The 18,434-nt window shown below is 46.7% G+C and overlaps 1 protein-coding gene across 4 annotated transcripts in view; it reads left to right on the forward strand.

Annotated features, from left to right (window-relative positions):
- MAPKAPK5 (MAPK activated protein kinase 5) overlaps positions 1–15,566 on the forward strand; it is a 33,009-nt gene extending 17,443 nt beyond the window's left edge. For 2 of the 4 annotated variants that reach the window (XM_029057578.2, XM_029057580.1), the window contains 9 exons: positions 268–357; positions 1,050–1,145; positions 4,479–4,559; positions 9,399–9,586; positions 10,949–11,069; positions 11,425–11,555; positions 13,146–13,267; positions 14,466–14,570; positions 15,364–15,566. In XM_029057578.2, coding sequence (XP_028913411.1) covers positions 268–357; positions 1,050–1,145; positions 4,479–4,559; positions 9,399–9,586; positions 10,949–11,069; positions 11,425–11,555; positions 13,146–13,267; positions 14,466–14,570; positions 15,364–15,458 — 1,029 coding nt within the window. In that variant the 3' untranslated portion in view covers positions 15,459–15,566. The remainder of the gene's footprint in view (positions 1–267; positions 358–1,049; positions 1,146–4,478; positions 4,560–9,398; positions 9,587–10,948; positions 11,070–11,424; positions 11,556–13,145; positions 13,268–14,465; positions 14,571–15,363) is intronic. The other 2 variants (XM_029057579.2, XM_039910526.1) reach the window with 2 other exon arrangements.
- The last annotated feature ends 2,868 nt before the right edge of the window (positions 15,567–18,434 follow it).

Consider the following 18,434-nt stretch of genomic DNA (forward strand, 5'->3'; position numbering starts at 1 on the left):
AGATAACAGCTGAATTAAGATTGCCCCTGTTAGCCTCCTGTTGAGCGAGCACAATCATTGAAAGCATTTCATGTTTGAAGAGAAATTCCTTATTGGTGGTTACCCCCAGAACGTGAAATAAAACTCTCATTTTTCTACTGTTGTTTTCCTTTGTGCAGTGTATAGGTTATAGTTTAAAGTAGAAGTGGGCAGAAGCCCCCTGGGCAAAAGTTTTCTGAAGACGTTCTCATTTCTAAATTCCAGTTGATCTCTTATGCCCTCTTTCAGATAGCTTTGGCTTTGCAGCACTGTCATTCGTTAAACATTGCACATAGAGACCTCAAACCTGAGAATCTGCTCTTCAAGGATAACTCTCTGGTAAGATGATTTGCTTTACTGTCCTATCGTAGTTCAGGCCCAGGATTAGGGTTAATGGTTGAGGTAAGCAAGTCTCCACCTGTGTGATGACCTGCTGGGCGCAACTGGATGGTGAAAGTGATTCACTGATGATGTTGGGTGGGCGTGGGTGTCCGGGAAGCGAGGTGTTCAAATGAGTCATTTGGAAACTTGACCTGCCGGTGGGTAAAACATCTCTGAGAAATGTAAGTGTCCTCAATTTGCATAGTAAAATGGGTCCTTGAGATTTCAGTCGTATGCTTGTTGTATTGTTTGCAGGGTCTATTTTCTCTCCTCATTGACCTTTCGATATAAACCAGGGGTTTCTCACAGAGCAGATTACCTCCTGGGCTGTCAATTTATCGAGAGAGTTTTGGTCTTTATTGCAGTTTGCTCTCTAGTCTTAAGTAGGAACCAGTCTTGATTTTGCTGAGCTTCCAAGCACTCAACCCTTTCCCAAAGCAGTGCTATCCCCTGAGGTGAAGAAGCCCTTCTGGTCTGAAACCCCATGTCAACTATCAGCCAAGATGGGGATGGTTGGAAGTCCTCAGGCTTACTTCAGTTACTCCAGTTACTTTTCTTCCATGAGTATCTCTCCCCAGACATCTCACTTCTGGCTCCTGCTCAAAGATCAAGAACCCCTGGTGTAAAATCTCCTGCTCATCTCATTTTAGGATGCTCCTGTTAAGTTGTGCGATTTTGGATTTGCCAAAATAGACCAAGGTGACTTGATGACACCACAGTTCACTCCTTACTACGTAGCTCCTCAGGTAAGAGCAGACTTTCTGCCCCTGTATCTTATGTGTAGGAAGCTGAGGATCTGACTTTTCACAGAGTTCTCAGTGGTCTTACTTTCCTCCCTTCCTTGGCAAGAAATAAACTATTTCACCAATGGGACCAGTGGAAATAAGTTCGACAGTTTATTAATCTCACCCTTTTAGGGCTTTGTTACTAGAGCTTATTTCCAGAAAATGTTGAGGAAAGGGAAGATATGTTCTGTTTCTTTTTATGCACCCATCCACACACCATAATCTTCAGTCGCCACTGGTTGGTCTAAATGATTTGCCCCTAAACATTTCTGACTCACTTAGTGGAAGAGCTCATGTTTATTCCAGATATTTTGAAAAAGGAAAATGGCTGGGGAAAATGGGATTTTTATCCCCAAGTCTTGTAAAGTCAAATTCAAATCATCCACCGGGTTAGAACTTGAAGTCTGATTCTTCCTCTGAGTGAAAGAACCTGCTTCTTAGAGACGCATTAACTACTTCAGTCAACTGGGGTGCCATTCATAGATTAGTTCAAGCATGGTTGACTTTTTTCTGTCATCGGGTAAGTTGAGTGCAGGGTCATTGGTGGCCACCATTGCTCAGTCCCCAAGAATTCTCCCACCCGACTCCCAACAGTCCTTCTGCTTGAGCAAGAGGGCACTCAGAGAGGAACCTGAATGATTTTGCACGATACAAAAACAATAATTGTATTAAAAGCTTACTGTGCCAAGCACTGTACTAAGTGCTGGGATAGAAACAGGATTTCATTCATTCAGTAGCGTTTATTGAGCGCTTACTATGTGCAGAGCACTGTACTAAGCACTTGGAATGTACAATTCAGCAACAGAGACAATCCCTGTCCAGTGATGGGCTCACAGTCTAAACGGATAATCTAACAGGATAATCAAGTCAAACACAATCCCTGTAACAAATGGGACTTCCAACAAAGAGGGAGAACAGGCCTTAAATCCCCATTTTACAGATGAGAAAACCGAGGCACCGAGAAGTGAAGTGAGTTGCCCAAAGTCACACAGCAGGCACATGGCGAGGCTGGGATTAGAACCGAGGTTCTTTGACTCCTAGGCCTTTCCACCAGGCCATGGTGCTTCTGTGGGACCTGGCCCAGTACTGGCCCGCACTGCCTAGGGGCCACAACATCATTGAACCCGAAATGCTCAGTGCTAGGCCAGGAAGGCCTCGAAACAAAAACAGCACCAAGTGGTTTGTTATGGTATAAGGAAAGCCCTTTGAACAACTTCATACCTTTGGCCACTTCCAGGTCAGCACCAAATCTTCCAGGTCATCAGCAACAGGGTCCCCTGCCTTAAATGGCTGGCCAAGGAAATAGCTGACCACCCAAACCAGGTCAGTTTACCTTTGCCCTAACCTGACATTGCCTTGCTGGGGGGTCAGTCCTCTAGGCCCTTGCTTTCCATGGAGGGTCATAGGAGTCAGGATCCTGGTCTGTGTTGGCAAATGGAGGGAAAGTGGAAAGTAGAGAAATTATGATGACTATATATCCTGCCCTCTGGAAGTTTACAATCTAAGTGGGGAGGTATAATGAAAAAGTTACAATAATAAGAAACGTGAAACAAAACCATCCAAAGAGCATAGTGGATCAAGATGGGCCACCTCTACCCGGTTTGAGCTTCTCTTGGTTTGGTGGGGGAGGTCACAGTTTTTTCCTCAACAGCCTAATTAGTAAAAAGTCACATTTCTTTGCTGCCCTAGGGAAACATTAAGCTCTCATGGAAAAGAGTATAATTTAGGATATTTAGTGGGATGAAACTTCTAGGCTTCCTTAGGACCACCAAGAAACTGAGGACCAAACCCTGACTTTCTTACTGCTGTAGATGACAGTACCGTCTTCCCTGTCTCTCAAGCCCATAATCTTGGCAGCACCTTCAATATCTCTCTCGTTTAACCCTAATATTCATTCTGTCACAGAATCTCGTCAGTTCTACCTCCACCCTTTCCTCTCCATCCAAATTTCTTCCACACTGATTACTTTATCCCACCACTCCTTGACTACTGCCTCAGCCTCCTTGCAGACCTCTCAGCCCTTCTGTCTCTCCCCACTCCAATCCGTACTTCAGTCTGTGTCCAGATCATTTTAGTAAAAAAAGTTTGTTCAGTCCATATCTTCCCATTCCTTAAACCTCCCCTGGTTGCCCATTCACTCCTGCGTCAAACAGAAACTCCGTACCATCGGCTTTAAGGCATTCAATCCTTCTGCTACTACAGCCCAACCCACACACTCGGCTTCTCTAATGCCAACTTACTCTTTGTACCTTGGACTCTTTTACCCCACCGCTGACCCCTTCCCCACATCTTCCTTCTGGCCTGGAACTCCCCTATTACTGTCGTTACTATTGTTATATTAAGCACTTAATTTGCATCAAGCACCATTCTTGCCTTGAGGTAGATAGAGGTTAATCAAATCAGACATAGTCCCTACCCAACATGGGGCTCACAGTCGAAGTAGGAGGGAGAACAGGCATTGAGTCCCCATTTTACAAGTGAGGAAACTGAGGCACAAAGAAATTAAAAGACTTACCAAAGATCACACAGCAGGTAACTTGCAGAGACTTGATGAGAACTCAGGTCCTCTGGCTCTCAGGCTCTTTCCACCAGGCTTGAGAAACACCATGGCTTAGTGGCAAGAGCACGGGCTTGGGAGTCAGAGGTCGTGGGTTCTAATCCCAGTTCCACCGCTTATCAGCTGTGTAATTTAGGGCAGGTCACTTAACTTCTCTGTGCCTCAGTTCCCTCATCTGTAAAATAGGGATTAAGACTGTCAGCCCCACGTAGGATAACCTGATTACCTTGTATCTACCCCAGTGCTTAGAACAGTATTTGGCACATAGTAAGTGCTTAACAAATACCATCATTATTACTATTATTAGGCCACTCTGCCCTCCTTCCTATCTGACAGGCCACCATTCTCCCCACTTTCAGAGCCCTCCTAAAATCACATTTCCTCCAAGGGGTATTGCCTGAGCTCTTGGACCTGTATCCCTTAAACACTTGATAGTCATCTGACCCTCGACCCCTTAGCACTTGTATACATAACTTTACACTGTCATTTCTCTTATCTGTAACTTATTTTAATGCCTTACCTCTTCTACACCATAAGCTCCATGTGGACAAATGTGTCTACAAACTGCTGTATTGTACTTTCCCAAGCACATCATTCATTGCTCTGTACACAGTAAGTGTTCAATAGATACCATTGATCGATGGTCAGACCACCTGGCCTTCCATTTGGATGTTAGGTAAAGGTGGCTAAAGCTGGTATTAATGGTGACTTTTCTACTTTTGACCTTAACCCGACAGGTATTGGAGGCACAGAGAAGACATCAGAAAGAAAAATCTGGTATTATACCTACCTCGCCTACCCCCTACACCTATAACAAGGTAAAAAAAAAAACCCCCACAAACCTTTACATCCTTGTGGTTTTTAAAAACAGCAGCTTTCCACTTATGAAATACCTGTGTGTGTGTGTGTGTGTGTGTGTGTGTGTGTGTGTGTGTGTAAATTTGTCATTTGTATTTGAAAAAAGCACCACTGATGGTGAAATTCACCTATAAGTATGTATGTAGCTGAAAAGGCCAATGTAGCTTCTAAGTGCTAGCCACATTGTGCAGACAAAAGATTGCCCCATGTTGTGTTGCGTTGCTTAGTGTTTGCAGCCACTAAACCTGTTTTCTTTTTTGCCGCTTGCCTCTCATTCCTTATGAAGCTTTTGCTTGAAGAGAACCACTCCTTTCTTAATACCAAGACAGGCAGAGACAGTCACCCCTCATTTTTCTTTCCCCCATTCTTTCCCCCATTCCCCTATTCTGCCTTATAGAGGACCTCCCGGGAGCTGCCATACAAGAAATGTTATGAATTCTAGCTGTTGTCTGATGTAATGTGAAATCAACTTTAGCCAATTGAGTTCCCATTTGAAGAAAGTAGAGACAGCAGCAAGCGTCAGGGAAGGGAAAATGACATTTTCTTCTGAGGAAATGGAGTCTGTGTCCCTCTGAGGGCTGTCTCTGGCAGTGTTGTTTGGTTTGCTGCATAGTGCATCAGGTGGCAATTTAAAGCAGAGCTGGAGCAGAGGAAGCGGTCCCCTGAGAAGAGGCCTGGGGTCACTGAATCAGGGAAACAGTGTGCTTGGGGACTTCATAATGGATTTAGATGACTGCCCCACTGCCAAAATTCAAGTACAGCTGAATCTCAAAAAAGTCTCCCTGCTAGCTCTCAAATTCTAACTTAGAGGTAGTGATGAAAGGCTGTAAAAGTCTAATGGTCATTTCCTTTTTCTCCTAGACAGACAGATTCTGGGGAGAATGGGGGAGAGGGAGAAGATAGTTTTGAGTATTTTGGGGGATAAGACTTACTAAAATGGTAAAAATGGCGCCACTTGAATATCCTTTCCTTGTTCAGCTGGTAGGTGAATGTTGCTTCCACACCCCTGATCATTATCATTTGCCTAATCAACCTATTTACCCAGAGAGTTAATTTAGCTGGAGCTGTTAGCTTGGCTTGATTGCTGTCTCCATTAACTGAGTTGAGACACTTTCCTAGAGTTGTTTCTGCCTCAAGTCCAAGGTCTTGGTTTGGAGTTTTTCCCATTCTTGCTATGACCATAGGAAGTAGATCTGTAATTTGGGCAGGAGACCTTTAAATGAAAGGAGAGGTACAGATTGTAAACTCCTTCTAGACTGTAAGCTCCTTGTGAGCAGGGGAACGTAACTACCAACTCTTGTTTTCTGCTCTCCCAAGAGCTTAGTACAGTGCTCTGTACACAATAAGCACTTGAGTACTGTTGATTGAGAGATGAGAAGGGATGAGGCCCAAACAGCAGAATACTTTGATCCCTGGGTATAATGGTGCCAGAATCATAAAAATAATTACTGAGTGATTTGCTAAGCACTGACTTTTTGCCAGGCATTAGTAGGTAGTAAATGCTGGGGCAGGTACAAGACAGTCAGGTTGGACAGAGTCTAAATAGGAGGGAGAACAGGTATCGAAGCTTCATTTTACAGATGAAAGTGAGGCATTGAGAAGTTAGTGACTTACCCAAGGTCACACAGCAGACAAGTGACGGAGCAGGGATTAGAACTCAAGTCCTCTGCCTTGAGTTGTCTTGAGTTGAATTGAGCCTGTGCTCTTTCCATCAGGCCATGCTGCTTCTCTTAAGCTCAGACGATGTTTTCTGTGGCACTAGATGCCAGGTCTGCTCAAGAAATTGAGGGACTTTGGGACTGTAGTGTATTCCAGAACTGCCTGGTTGGCAGGGAGACTGTCCACTACCGACCTCAGGGTGCAACTCTATCTACCTCAGATGTGATGGTATTTGAGGGCAGATGGCATTCGCGGGCTACATCTGCCCTCCCACCTCTTGGCTTGAATATCAGACATGCTTTCCTCCCCTTTCTCTCTTTTCTTGGCTGACTTGGTCTATGCCCTTGTAGCACAGAATCCTAACTAAAGAAGAAAAAACCTTTTGGATTACTGCAATGCAGGGAGCTGCTTAGGAACAACATCCCATCTGATTCCCAGAGAAACTTGCCCTCTTTTGGCATTTCCAAGCCACCCTTGCCTCTGGGCTTCCTCTCTGAGCCTGGCAGACCAGAGCTGAGTGGCCACTGTCGGAAGCTCAGGAAAAAGTGATTGAAGCTATCTTTCTCATTCTGCCCTCAGGATAGCACCCCAGGAATGAATGTGAACGGGTTTGGGGGTGTAGGGGGAACTTGAATGGCATAAGCAGCAGCCTCTGGTGTCCAGTTAGTACAGTGCTTGGCACATAGTAAGCGTTTAACAAATACCATCGTTATTATTATTGTGATAAGGGGGTAGGATTTGGCATGTCAGAGCCTCTTTTGAGAACTGAGTTTGTAAAGACAGGTTAGAGTATTAAAACCAAACAGGTAAGAGTTTTTTTTTAAATCTGAATTCAAAAACAAAACCCAAGTCTTTCCACAGGCAAGTCCATGTTAATGGCCTTTTAATAGGAATTCAAGTATATGAGTCTCCCGAATGCCAGCTGAGGTTCAAGGATCAAGAGGAGTCATAGCTTGATTGAGTTGTCTACGCCCATAGTCTCAAGTTCCTCTCCAGTTCTTTCCTTGACCTCCTCCAGTCTGGCTTCCATCCCCTTCTCTCCATAGAAACATCCCTCTCAAAGTTCACCAGTGATCTCCTTCTTGCCAAATCTAATGGCCTCTACTCCATCCTAATCCTCCTCGACCTCTCAGCTGCCTTCGACACCACTGAGCAACGCTCTTCTTGAAATATCCAACCTCGGCTTCACTGACACTCTTCTCTCCTGGTCCTCCTCCTATCTCTCTGGTCACTCATTCTCAGTTTCTTTCGCGGGCTCCTCCTCTGCCTCCCACCCTCTAACTGTGGGTGTCCCTCAGGGTTCAGTTCTGGGTCCTCTTCTCTTCTCCATCTATACCCATTCTCCTGGAGAACTCATTTGCTCCATGACTTCAACTACCACATCTGTGCAGATGATTCCCAAATCTACGTCTCCAGCCTGACGTCTCTCTCTCTCGGCAATCTTGTATTCCTTTTGCCTTCAAGACATGTCTACTTGGATGTTTTCTTGTCACCTCGTCCTTAACATGTCCAAAGCAGACACCTTTCCTTCCCACCCAAACCCTGTCCTCCCACTGACTTTCCCATCACTGTAGACAGCACCACGATCTTCCTATCTCACAAGTCCATAACCTTGGCATTTTCCTTGACTTTTCTCTCTCATTCAACCCACATATTCAACTCATCACTAAATCCTGTAGTTCAGTCTTCACAACATTGCTAAAATCTGCCCTCCATCTCCATCCAAACTGTTACCATGTTAATCCAAGTGCTTATCCTATCCCACCTTGATTAGTATATCAGCCTCCTCTCTGACTTCCTTGTCTATCTCTCCCCACTCCAGTCCATACTTCACTTTGCTACAAAAATGTCATTTTTCTACAAAAACATTCAGTCCATGTTTCCCCACTCCTGAAGAACCTACCGTGGTTGCCCATCCACCTCTGTGTCATACAGAAACTCCTTGCCAGCAGCTTTAAAGCACTCAATCACCTTGCCCTCTCCTACCTCATCTCACTACTCTCCTACTACAACCCAGCCCACACACTGTGCTCCTCTAATGCCAAACTACTCACTGTGCCTCGATCTTGTCTATCTCACCACCGACTTCTTGCCTACATTCTGCTCTGGTCTGGAATGCCTCCCTCTTTATATGTGACAATTACTCTCCCCATCTTTGAAGCCTTATTGAAGGCACATCTCCTCCTAGAGGCCTTCCTAAGACCTCATTTCCTCTTTTCCCACTTCCTTCTGTGTTACCCTGACTTGCTCCCTTCATTCATCGCCCCACTCAGTCCCACGGCATTTGACGTACATATGTGTAATTTATTTACTTATGTTACTGTCTGTCTCCCCTTCTAGACTGTATGCTCATTGTGGGCAGGTTATGTGTCTGTTGTTGTTTGTACTTTGCCAAGTGTTTAGTGCTCTGCACCAGTAAGCACTCGATAAATGATAGCTGCTCCCTCCTCTCCCACACCTTGTGCCCAAGGAGGTTATTTGCTGGTTGCCAGAGTTCACTGGGGCATTTCTCCCTCCCCTCTCTGGCATGAGCTCCTTTAAGGCTCTCCTGAGGTGGACCCCTGAAGAAACTGCTTCTGCTTACTGAATTCAGAGAAGCTATTGGGAGGAGGTGTCCACCAGTTCTCTTCTCCACCACCCTATCCCCCGGAACTGCCTGTGTCTCATGCCTACATCTGAGAAATCAAGGTGGCTTGAAGCCAGTTCTTGGCAACAACAGTGGAAACGTGTAACTTAAGCTTTATACAAGCCTACTCCCGCAGGCAGCTTGGTACTGGGGACTCAGAGGGGAATAAATCTGATGTCTATCGAGTCTGTCTTTTCTCCCCTATTAGAGCTGGGGGGATGGGGTGTGTGTGTGTGGATGTGTGTGTTGTCTATATTTCTATGCATGCACTTGTTTCTCTGTTGATTGGCATTTGTGGACCTCAGAATGGTAAAGAATCTGCAGGAAAAAGTAGGCTGCCTTAAGGCACTCTGAAAATTCAATCTCCGACAGATAATTTCCTAGACCATCAGAGTCACAATCAAGTGTGTTTCAAATGCCATTTTCGCGACACATCATGTGATCCTCGTTTCCTGATTCCGCTCCAGTGCCTGCCGGTGGTTGTGCCCCAGAGTGACCATTTCCTTGCTTTCAGAGCTGTGACTTGTGGTCCCTGGGGGTGATTATTTATGTGATGCTGTGCGGATACCCTCCTTTTTACTCCAAACATCACAGTCGGACAATCCCAAAGGACATGCGGAAAAAGATCATGACTGGAAGCTTCGAGTTTCCCGAGGAAGAATGGAGCCAGATCTCAGAAATGGCAAAAGACATTGTGAGAAAGTGAGTCATTTGGGGCACTGTTAAATTACCTCTCTATTTTTCCTCTCAGCAGATTTGGGTTCGGGGGGCAGGGATCACTTGAATGCAGTCTTTTAGTGACAGCTCATGGATGGCTAACTTGTGACTGAATGGCCGATGGTTTCCCAGTGAACATTAGTCCATTGGTGTTTCCCTATTCTCCCATTTCCCCAGTTTGCTGCCCTCAAGTCTAAGCTTGTGGTGATGGGATTTGTAAAGAAATACCCTCTGTCTTGGCAACTGAGGGTGCTGGCTGAACCAGGGGCTTGCCGAGCCAGGGATGTCAATGAAGAAGAGGGTCTTCTGCTTAGTGCCTCAGGACTGAGACAGGAAGCTTCAGCTTTTCAAAGACCAGACTCTCCCTTTTTAAATTATTTTTCTTTTACCTTTTCATCTGCCCTGGGTTATTGCTATCTGGTAGTGGCTACAGGCTGGGGAAGAGCAGCGTAACAAAACCTCACAGGGTACAAGAGGCTGAGTCGTCAGGGTGTTATTTGGGCACTCGGGTGACTGGCTAAGATAAGGATGCATGTTTAGGCCTTGTATCCTTGGGCCATTTACTGTTTAGGCTTTAAATTGGCAGTCAGAGTAATACAGGGAGGCTTTCTGGGCATCGAGCCCTAACTCAGAGCCTGGGGAAGAGGATGAATGAAAAGATAGGCAAGCCGAGGTCACAACCTGCCTTCTGAGGGCCAGTGGAAAAGGCCAGCTTGACCCCAGGCTGGCGGGCCCTGCTAACTAAGTCGTTATCCCATCCCGTCACTGATGATTGGAGCCAGCAGAGAAGGTCCAACCTCCTGGTCAGAGCCAAGGCTGGAGACTTGTTGAAAGTACCGACACCCACAGCAGTCGCCTTTTTAGGTGATTGACTCAAGCTCCGACTATAAAGCACCCCTCTGCCAGTATGGGGAGAGGCATTCACCCTCACTGGCCTTAACCAGAGCAGTCGCGGAAGCCTACGTCCTGCCAAGCGGCACCACTCAAAACACCTCCAGGTGAGCTGCAGCACTATGTGGTATGGGGAGAGTCGTCTGTGGGATATCAATGTGAGGTTCATGTGCCCTAATTGTGCCTCAGCTGGGATAATCAATCATCAGTATTTATTGAGCACTTACTGTGTGCTGAGCATTGTACTAGGCATTTAGGAAAGTGCGATAAACAGTTTCTAGGTGTGATGCAATCCTGGCCCACAAGGAGCTTACAGTCTCAGCAGGAGACAGGCATTAAAATAGATTAGTGCCAGGGAAGAGACTGTTGAAGCTGTTCCCAGTTTCAGCCTCAGTAATCACTTGGCCCTTCACCAGTGACCTGGCGAACCTCAGACCCATCTGTCTTCCTCCACAGGCTGCTGAAGGTCAAGCCCGAAGAGCGCCTGACTATTGAGGGGGTGTTGGACCACCCCTGGCTAAACTCGACTGAAGCCCTCGATAACATCCTGCCTTCCGCTCAGCTGATGATGGACAAGGTTTTTGGATATATTTATTTTTCTGTTTACAAGACCTTCCGAGGAGGAGAGTGGGGGGCCCAGAGCCAGAGTTCCGCATATCGGGGCTGTCTCCCAGAAAGCAAACTCAGAGGGAGGGCAGGGAAAAGAGAGAGGTTACTTAAATGAAGTCTTTGTTTCATGGCAAGAGACTAGAGCCAGGCCTGGAAGATTGACTGCCAGGAATTTTCCAGAAGGCAGCTGGAGACAGAGGGGTGTCTTCCACCCTGAGTTTTTTACTCTCCACTTTTCTGCTTTCTTTTTGTCTCGTGCCCAGTGGCCCTTCTAGTTCCCAAGGAGCTCTTTTAAAGAAAGATCTGTCGCCTTTGTGTTTCAGGCAGTGGTTGCTGGAATCCAGCAAGCTCATGCAGAACAGCTGGCCAACATGAGAATCCAGGACTTGAAAGTCAGCCTCAAACCGCTGCACTCTGTCAATAACCCCATACTGAGGAAGAGGAAATTGCTTGGGTAATTTATTTGTTGTTTTTTCAGGGGTGTTGAGTGATTAGACAGCAATCACAGAAACACAGAATTTAAAGGATCTGTTCAGGGTCATCTAGTCCAGCTTCCTGTCTATTGGTCTGACCTTAGGTTTTGTCGGTTATCTTGGGCTGGTATTTTTCCCCCCTCAGTGTTCAGAAGAATCTTCCTTCACAACATCATTTCTGAATCTCACTTTTTAAATAAATGATGCTTTCTTTGAAGTACCTTGTACCTTTCACTTTGAGGCATTGGGATTGATTTATCTCGGGGGTAGAAAGAAAACAATTTCAGTCCCAGCCTTGCACATTTCCTGGGCCATTCATGAAACTACTGCACTGTGGGTTACGGAAGTGCAGGGCCAAGCTCTTTCCTAAGTTAGCCAAAAACGAGACTGGTGCTCAAGGGAAAAAAAGTGATTTCAAAAGCCAGGTGTGCAGAAGGTGGGCTGATTAAAAAAAAAATACTCTAGTAAAGAAAAATGACTGTCCCCATTTCAGCATAGTTGTGCTGGAATAGCTGTTTACCTATGTTTGCCCCTGGGGAAAAGGAGCCTAGTTCACAAGGCCTCACTATTACGGGTTTTAAAGCCTGTGACCTTCCCCAAGGCTGATGCGTTCAGACCCCAGACACTTTATGTAACTTCTGTGAGCCTCAATTCCATACGATGGAAGTGGTAATCCCAACTCCCTCCCTCGCTCCTAGGATGAAGTAGGTATAGATGAGATGTGTGTTTTGCTTTGCTGTCTGTCTCCCCCGTTGAAACTGTGAGCCCGTCATTGGGCAGGGATTGTCTCTATCTGTTGCTCAATTATACATTCCAAGCGCTTAGTACAGTACTCTGCACATAGTAATCGCTCAGTAAATTCGAATGAATGAATGAGGAGAAAGATATTCTTAGACCATTCCTCTTCAGAAATGCCCAACATGGCTCAGGTGTTTCCACATAACAAGGCAGCAGTTGAAGTCAGAGTGCTCTGAGGGCTTCAGCCAGAGACTGCAAACTCTTGGTGAATGGCTGCTTTCTCTTCTCCATCCTTGGAGGAGTTCCTGGCACCAGGGTCAGGGGAAGAGACAGAAGCAATGTCAAACTGCTTCTGGTCCCAGGAAAGCGCTTGCTCTGGACTCCCCTGGATGTGGGTGGGAGAGGAGTTGACCTCTGCTCCTTTTTCATAGTCTATGGGTTCAGATTGCCAATTTCTAATTTGGAGAACTTCCTCTGTTCCCCTGGGGAAGCAAATGTTCTTACATTCTAGAGGAGGTGCAGGGCTGGCAGAATCACCTTAGCTACACACCCTATCATGTCTGGAGTGAAATTCTAGAACTATGATATTGGTGTGAAGAAAGGGAAGTCTACTCTTTCCTCCACCTAAGGCAGGGAGGGAGCGGAACTGGACCAACTGAGCACATTTTCATGAGGAGTTTTGAACTTTTAAGGAGTTCTTCCGGTTTTGTCACTGGCCCTCCTCGTAGATTGGAGATATCTGTTCCCCAGTGGGCTGGTGTCCAGTTGTTCAGATATGGAGGCTTTCTTTACCTAAAGTAATTGCTGTTCTTCCTTCTCTCCACACACCGCAGCACTAAGCCAAAAGACGATGTATATATCCACGACCCCGAGAATGGAGCAGAAGACTCCAATGTGGCTTTGGAAAAGCTTCGAGACGTCATCGCTCAGTGTATTCTACCCCAGGCTGGTAAAGGTCACAGTATTTAAGAATGCTACATCTCCACATGTCTGTCTGTTGTGTGTGTGTGGGGGGGGGAAGGTGTAAATTTTAAAGTCGCAAATTAGTCACAAATTGGCGGACTTTCAAGTTCTAAAAAAATGTCAGTATGTGGGCACCAGAGAAATGTTATGCGTTTTCTCTCTTTTTTAAAAGTTTATACGGAATGTAGATTTTTGAGGTTTAACACCGAGTGATATTAATGCATGTGTTTATTTGGTTTATTGATGAGGGTGCTTAGGCTGGGAAAGTGCCAACAGGGCCAGTTTGGCAGGCTGGGGAAGATTTCTGCAAACCTGAATCTTCAGAATCTATCTGCAAGGAAAAATACAATTTAAAGAATCACCATGGCAGGTGCAGTGGGCTGTGCTGTTTGTGGGCTTATTTGGTCTTTAGTTAGCGTGAAGGTCTGGGCATCAGACTGGTTACTGAGTGGCCTGCCTTCTGGCATCACCTCCCTCAGTTGGTGTCCATTTCTTTAAAAATTGAGTCCAGGCCAGCTCAGTCCAGTGCTGTGGGCCACCTTTGAGCCTGGCCTGGCCTGCTGGCCCTCTGGACTCTGCTGCAGCTGGTTGAGACTTGCCTTGTAAATGTAGAAGTCTGGATTCAGTTCCATGGTTATGCTTCTGGTCATTTTCCTGGATTTGAAAACTCTATTCCTGAGGGCTTAGGTCCCCAATGGTTCAAAGAGGATTTTTTCGGGTTAACTCGGTTACAGCTCAGTTCGATTTCGCATCGTCTCCCAACTTGTTCAGGGATTGTGTCCCACCTGATTAACTTGTATTTACCTCAGCGCTTAGAGCAGTGCTTAGCACGTACTAAGCACTTAAGTTCCATGATTATTATTAGTAGTAGCACTAGACTAGAAAACCTTGCTCAGTGATGGGATCTGGATGTAACCTCTTGGGTATGTTTTGGGCTGTCTTTCTGAATTTGAGCAAAGACCCATTCCTGCTGCCTGGACCAGAAGGGAGGAGGTGGGTGAGGCTTTTTAGTACTGCGATCTTTTCGCCTTTAATCACAGCCCTAAGCTGGGTCTCGAGGAACCTGACGGGATTAGGTATTGAGTAGACAAGTCATTCCTTTTCCCTTGCTACCCTCTTCCTGTAACCCACTGTTTCTGGCCCAGGCGATCTTGGAGAAAACACAACCTCCTGTTTATCCTTTCCAACAGGTGAGAATGAAGACGAGAAGCTGAACGAGGTGATGCAGGAGGCGTGGAAGTACAACCGGGAGTGTAAACTGCTGCGGGACACTCTGCAGAGCTTCAGCTGGAATGGTAGGGAACCCCCATTGACCTCTCTTTTGAAGATCCCGGGAAGATCTTAGAGGCCCCCCCTCCGTGAGCTGAGGAGGGAAGCAGTGCCATTGGGAGTGATTCCTAAAGGAATGGAGTAACTAAGGCAAAAGTTCAGTCTTGGGTTTGGTGTGACTTCAGTCCCCTCCTCCTGTTCCTCCACATTACTTTGTTTGCTTGTGGCTTCTTTCTAAACTGGAGCGTTAGATCTCATCCTGGGGTTTGCAGCCTTTCCGCTGCACATGTGAATTGCGCACACGTGAATGCTGATTGTTATTTAGAGTTGAGCACTTCCAGATAATAGTGACCCGCAGGCCGTGACCATGCAGAGGGGGTTGGAACCAAGCCTCCGGACTGAAAGAAGCACCTTGAGTCAGTTTGGGTTGGTAGGGGGGCAGCGCTGCCTAAGCAGAGTTCTCAAAATCAGGGGCAGTGAGCGAATTTTGTGAGCTGCTGATGGTGATGGTGGAGTAGGGCGGGGGCCAGGATGTCGTGGTTAGAGGGCAGAGGAAGCGAATGCCTTCACCCACCTCTATCAGGTTTCAAATCAGAAGCCCAGGTGCCTCTGCCCCCACACCATTGGCTTTCAGAAACCCCATCTGCAGTTCCACGGGTGGCCGAACTTGTCGGGGACAGATATCCGATCCTCTTTAGTAGATTGAGCTTCCAGTCTGCCGGAGGCCTGGAGTTCTTACCCGTCGCTTCGTCCCCAGCTGCATCCCTGCCTAGCAGAGAGCGGCCAGCACAGCTGACTCTGTTCTCCATTGGCTTTCAGGCCGCGGATTCACAGATAAAGTGGATCGACTAAAACTGGCGGAAATCGTGAAACAAGTGATTGAAGAGCAGACCACCTGTCATGAGGCCCAGTAGCTACAGCTTCAGAACATTTAGGTTTTTTTTTATATTTTGAGAAATGATTCCTTAACTGTACAAAGTAATTTTTATGTAAATGAATAAATCATAATTTCATTAAATTTCCACACTGCTTGAAAATGCTGTATAGGTGTAGATACAAGAATCATCGGTACTGTAATATTTTTTTAAAAGAAGCTCAATTCTTAGAGGTATATTATCACTTATGCACTGTTCATTCTGACGTCCTTCAGACAGGACAAGATTATGTCGTCAAGATCCTGTGACTTGTAACCAAATGCAGAAGCCAATTGCCAGTGATCTGCCCATAACCAGCTGCAGTGACCTTTCTGAGTCAGCACTTGAAACAAGAACTGTGGAATGTAACCTTATAGGCAACTGCGCATGTCCCTGCCATCCCCGGCCACCTCTGGGCAAGGCTGATATAACCAAGGAAGCCCTTTAGGCTCTCATTCCATGATCTGCCCCAGGGATGGCTCTGGCAACGAGCACACCGTCATCCTTCCACTTAACGTGTCGTGCGCGCCTGGGCTAGGGTAGTTGTGCTTTGCAGAGTTTGGCTCTTATTTCTCTCCTCCTTCCTCCCGGGGGGAGGCGGAGAGTGTCTCGGTCCTTAAAGTATTCCCACTTTCCTAACTGCTCTGACAGACTTGGGCTGTCTTAAAAATCATTAAGCAGGAAACTCCTCCTCTTTCATTGATCCTTTCTGGCCTCTTTCACCCCTTGGACATCTCTATGTTTGTTTTTCCAAACCAAAAGAGGAGCCTGCCTCTCCCTTTTCCCTTGTCCTATCACCACCACCCTCTTTTTCCCTCTTTGCTAACTCTTTGCTCCTCCACCTCCCCACTATTTCTGAGCCTCTTCCCTGTGAGAAAGCTACTCATATTTTGCCCATTGGTTTCTGAGTTCACCCAGCCTCGTCTTCAGTGAGCTGTCTTCGGAGATGCACCCGTGATATATATCTCTGTGGGTATCTCAAGAGACCTCAGTCGTGGGCTGCGGCTTCAGGTGCTACTCTGGTTGTCTTAACCGTGGCTCAGAACCCTGCTCTGCTAATGAAACGTAAACACAGTCTTCTCCTATGTCTCGTTTCCTCTCCAGAGGAGTCTGAGACTTTTTTGAGGGAATTGGGAGGGCAGGTCTTGAGAAGCAGCGTGGCCTATTGGAAAGAGCACGGGCCTGGGAGTCAGGGGACCTGGGTTCTAATCCCGGCTCTGCCGATTGCTCCGTCAGTTGCTTGCTGTATGACCTTGGGGAAGTCATTTAACTTCTCTCTGCCTCGGTTTCCGTAATTGTAAAATAGGGATTCAATACCTGTTCTCCTTCCTACTTAAGACTGTGAGCCCCTATGCGGGACAGGGACTGTGTCTGCCCTAATTAACTTGTATCTCCCCCAGGGCTTAGAACAGTGTTTTTGATACACAGTAAGCACTTAACAAGTACCATAAAACTAAAACAAGGTCTAGGTGAGAAGAGGCAAGAGTCACAAACCCAGTGCCGGTCCAGGCCACGAAGAGGGGAGTCCCAGTAAATGTGGTACAAATTCCCAGTTTGTCAGAATTCCGAATCTGACAAGCATTGAAGCCCAGAACTCAGCTGCCATCCTTAGGCTAGATCAGTCTTTGTTTGGCATCTAAACATCTGCTCTCCTCTCACTTTGCTAAGTGGAATCACATCTGACTGACTAGAGAGGTTTGAAAAGGTGATGGCAGTCACTAGAATCTCGATCTCTCATTGACTCCTTTGTCTGGTCTGTAGCTCTCCGACCCTTTAAACCGTTATCCGGTACTCGGGAAGAACGCCCAGCTGGGCCATCTCCAGAGCAAGGCACAAATTGTCTAACCCCTCCCACCCCCGTCGCCCATAGGATGGAGGAGTGCGGAGGGGAGGGCTGCGCTACAGTACTCTGTGCTTGGTAGTAGGGCTAGAATCAACCCAAAGCTCAGCCTTTCTTCTCCGCGTAACCTCCGGCAGCATTTCTGCTTTTGCCGGCAGCCTCCGAATGTGCGTGGGGTGGTCTTGTATTTTCACTCAAGAGCCTGAGCGTGTTTCTCTCGAGCACCTGAGCGGTGAGCTCCGAGTGCCACTGGGAGGACGGAATCCGGTCGGCTCCCAGCCGCATTCAAGGGGAGGCGCATGGCTCGCTCAACACGTTCTCTGTTGAATGTTTGCTCCCGGGGCTAGTTGGCCAGTTGAGGACCATGTGAGCAGAGAAGCCGGGAGCCCAGGGCACCCAGCCTGCCCCGAGGCAACACACGGCTGCTCGGCTGGGATATAGCGGTGGCTGGTGGGGATGACGAATCCCAGTTTGCTCAGAGCAGGATGGAGCACGGCCTGCTGGGATTTGGGTCTGCACAAGCCATTCCTTATCCAAAGTCTTTCGTCCTGTTGTTGAATTCCCTGGGGCTTCTTTGCCTTGAAGCAGGGACCCGAGGGCCTTAACTGCGGGTTCTGCTTCCTTTAGAAAGTGTAACAGGTGGAATCTTTTTTTTAAAAAAAGATGATTTATTGTATTTATCTTATGTACATGTTGGGGAAAACTCTCAAATCTTTGCGTTTCGTTCTATGACGTGTACGCCTTGTAGGGTAGTGAGCTGGCGAGAACATTACTGCCCTGGCAGCAAACCAAGTGAAGCCAGCAGGTCGTATATCCACTGTCTGATGCCTCCCTCTGTGCCATTACCTTCCCCAAGTATTTATTTTAAGCATTTTATCTCGAGGGGATGACTACAAACCATCCATCGTCCTGAGTCTGCTAAGGGGTTAAGAGCCCACTTCAACCTGCATCTTCGCAGTTCTTTCTAAGCTCCCAAGTTAAGGGAGTGTGGGAGATTCATTCTTTGATGCCCGAAGAAAGAGGGATTGTTTATTCAAGAGACTATATTTCAAAAGTATCCATTTAATGGGGGACCAGTGGGACAGTTTGTGAAGTGTAGGGTAACTGAAAGTAAAGGTCATATGATTTTTTTCCTA

Source organism: Ornithorhynchus anatinus, chromosome 2 (assembly GCF_004115215.2).
Source record: "Ornithorhynchus anatinus isolate Pmale09 chromosome 2, mOrnAna1.pri.v4, whole genome shotgun sequence".
Taxonomy (NCBI): Eukaryota; Metazoa; Chordata; class Mammalia; order Monotremata; family Ornithorhynchidae; genus Ornithorhynchus; species Ornithorhynchus anatinus.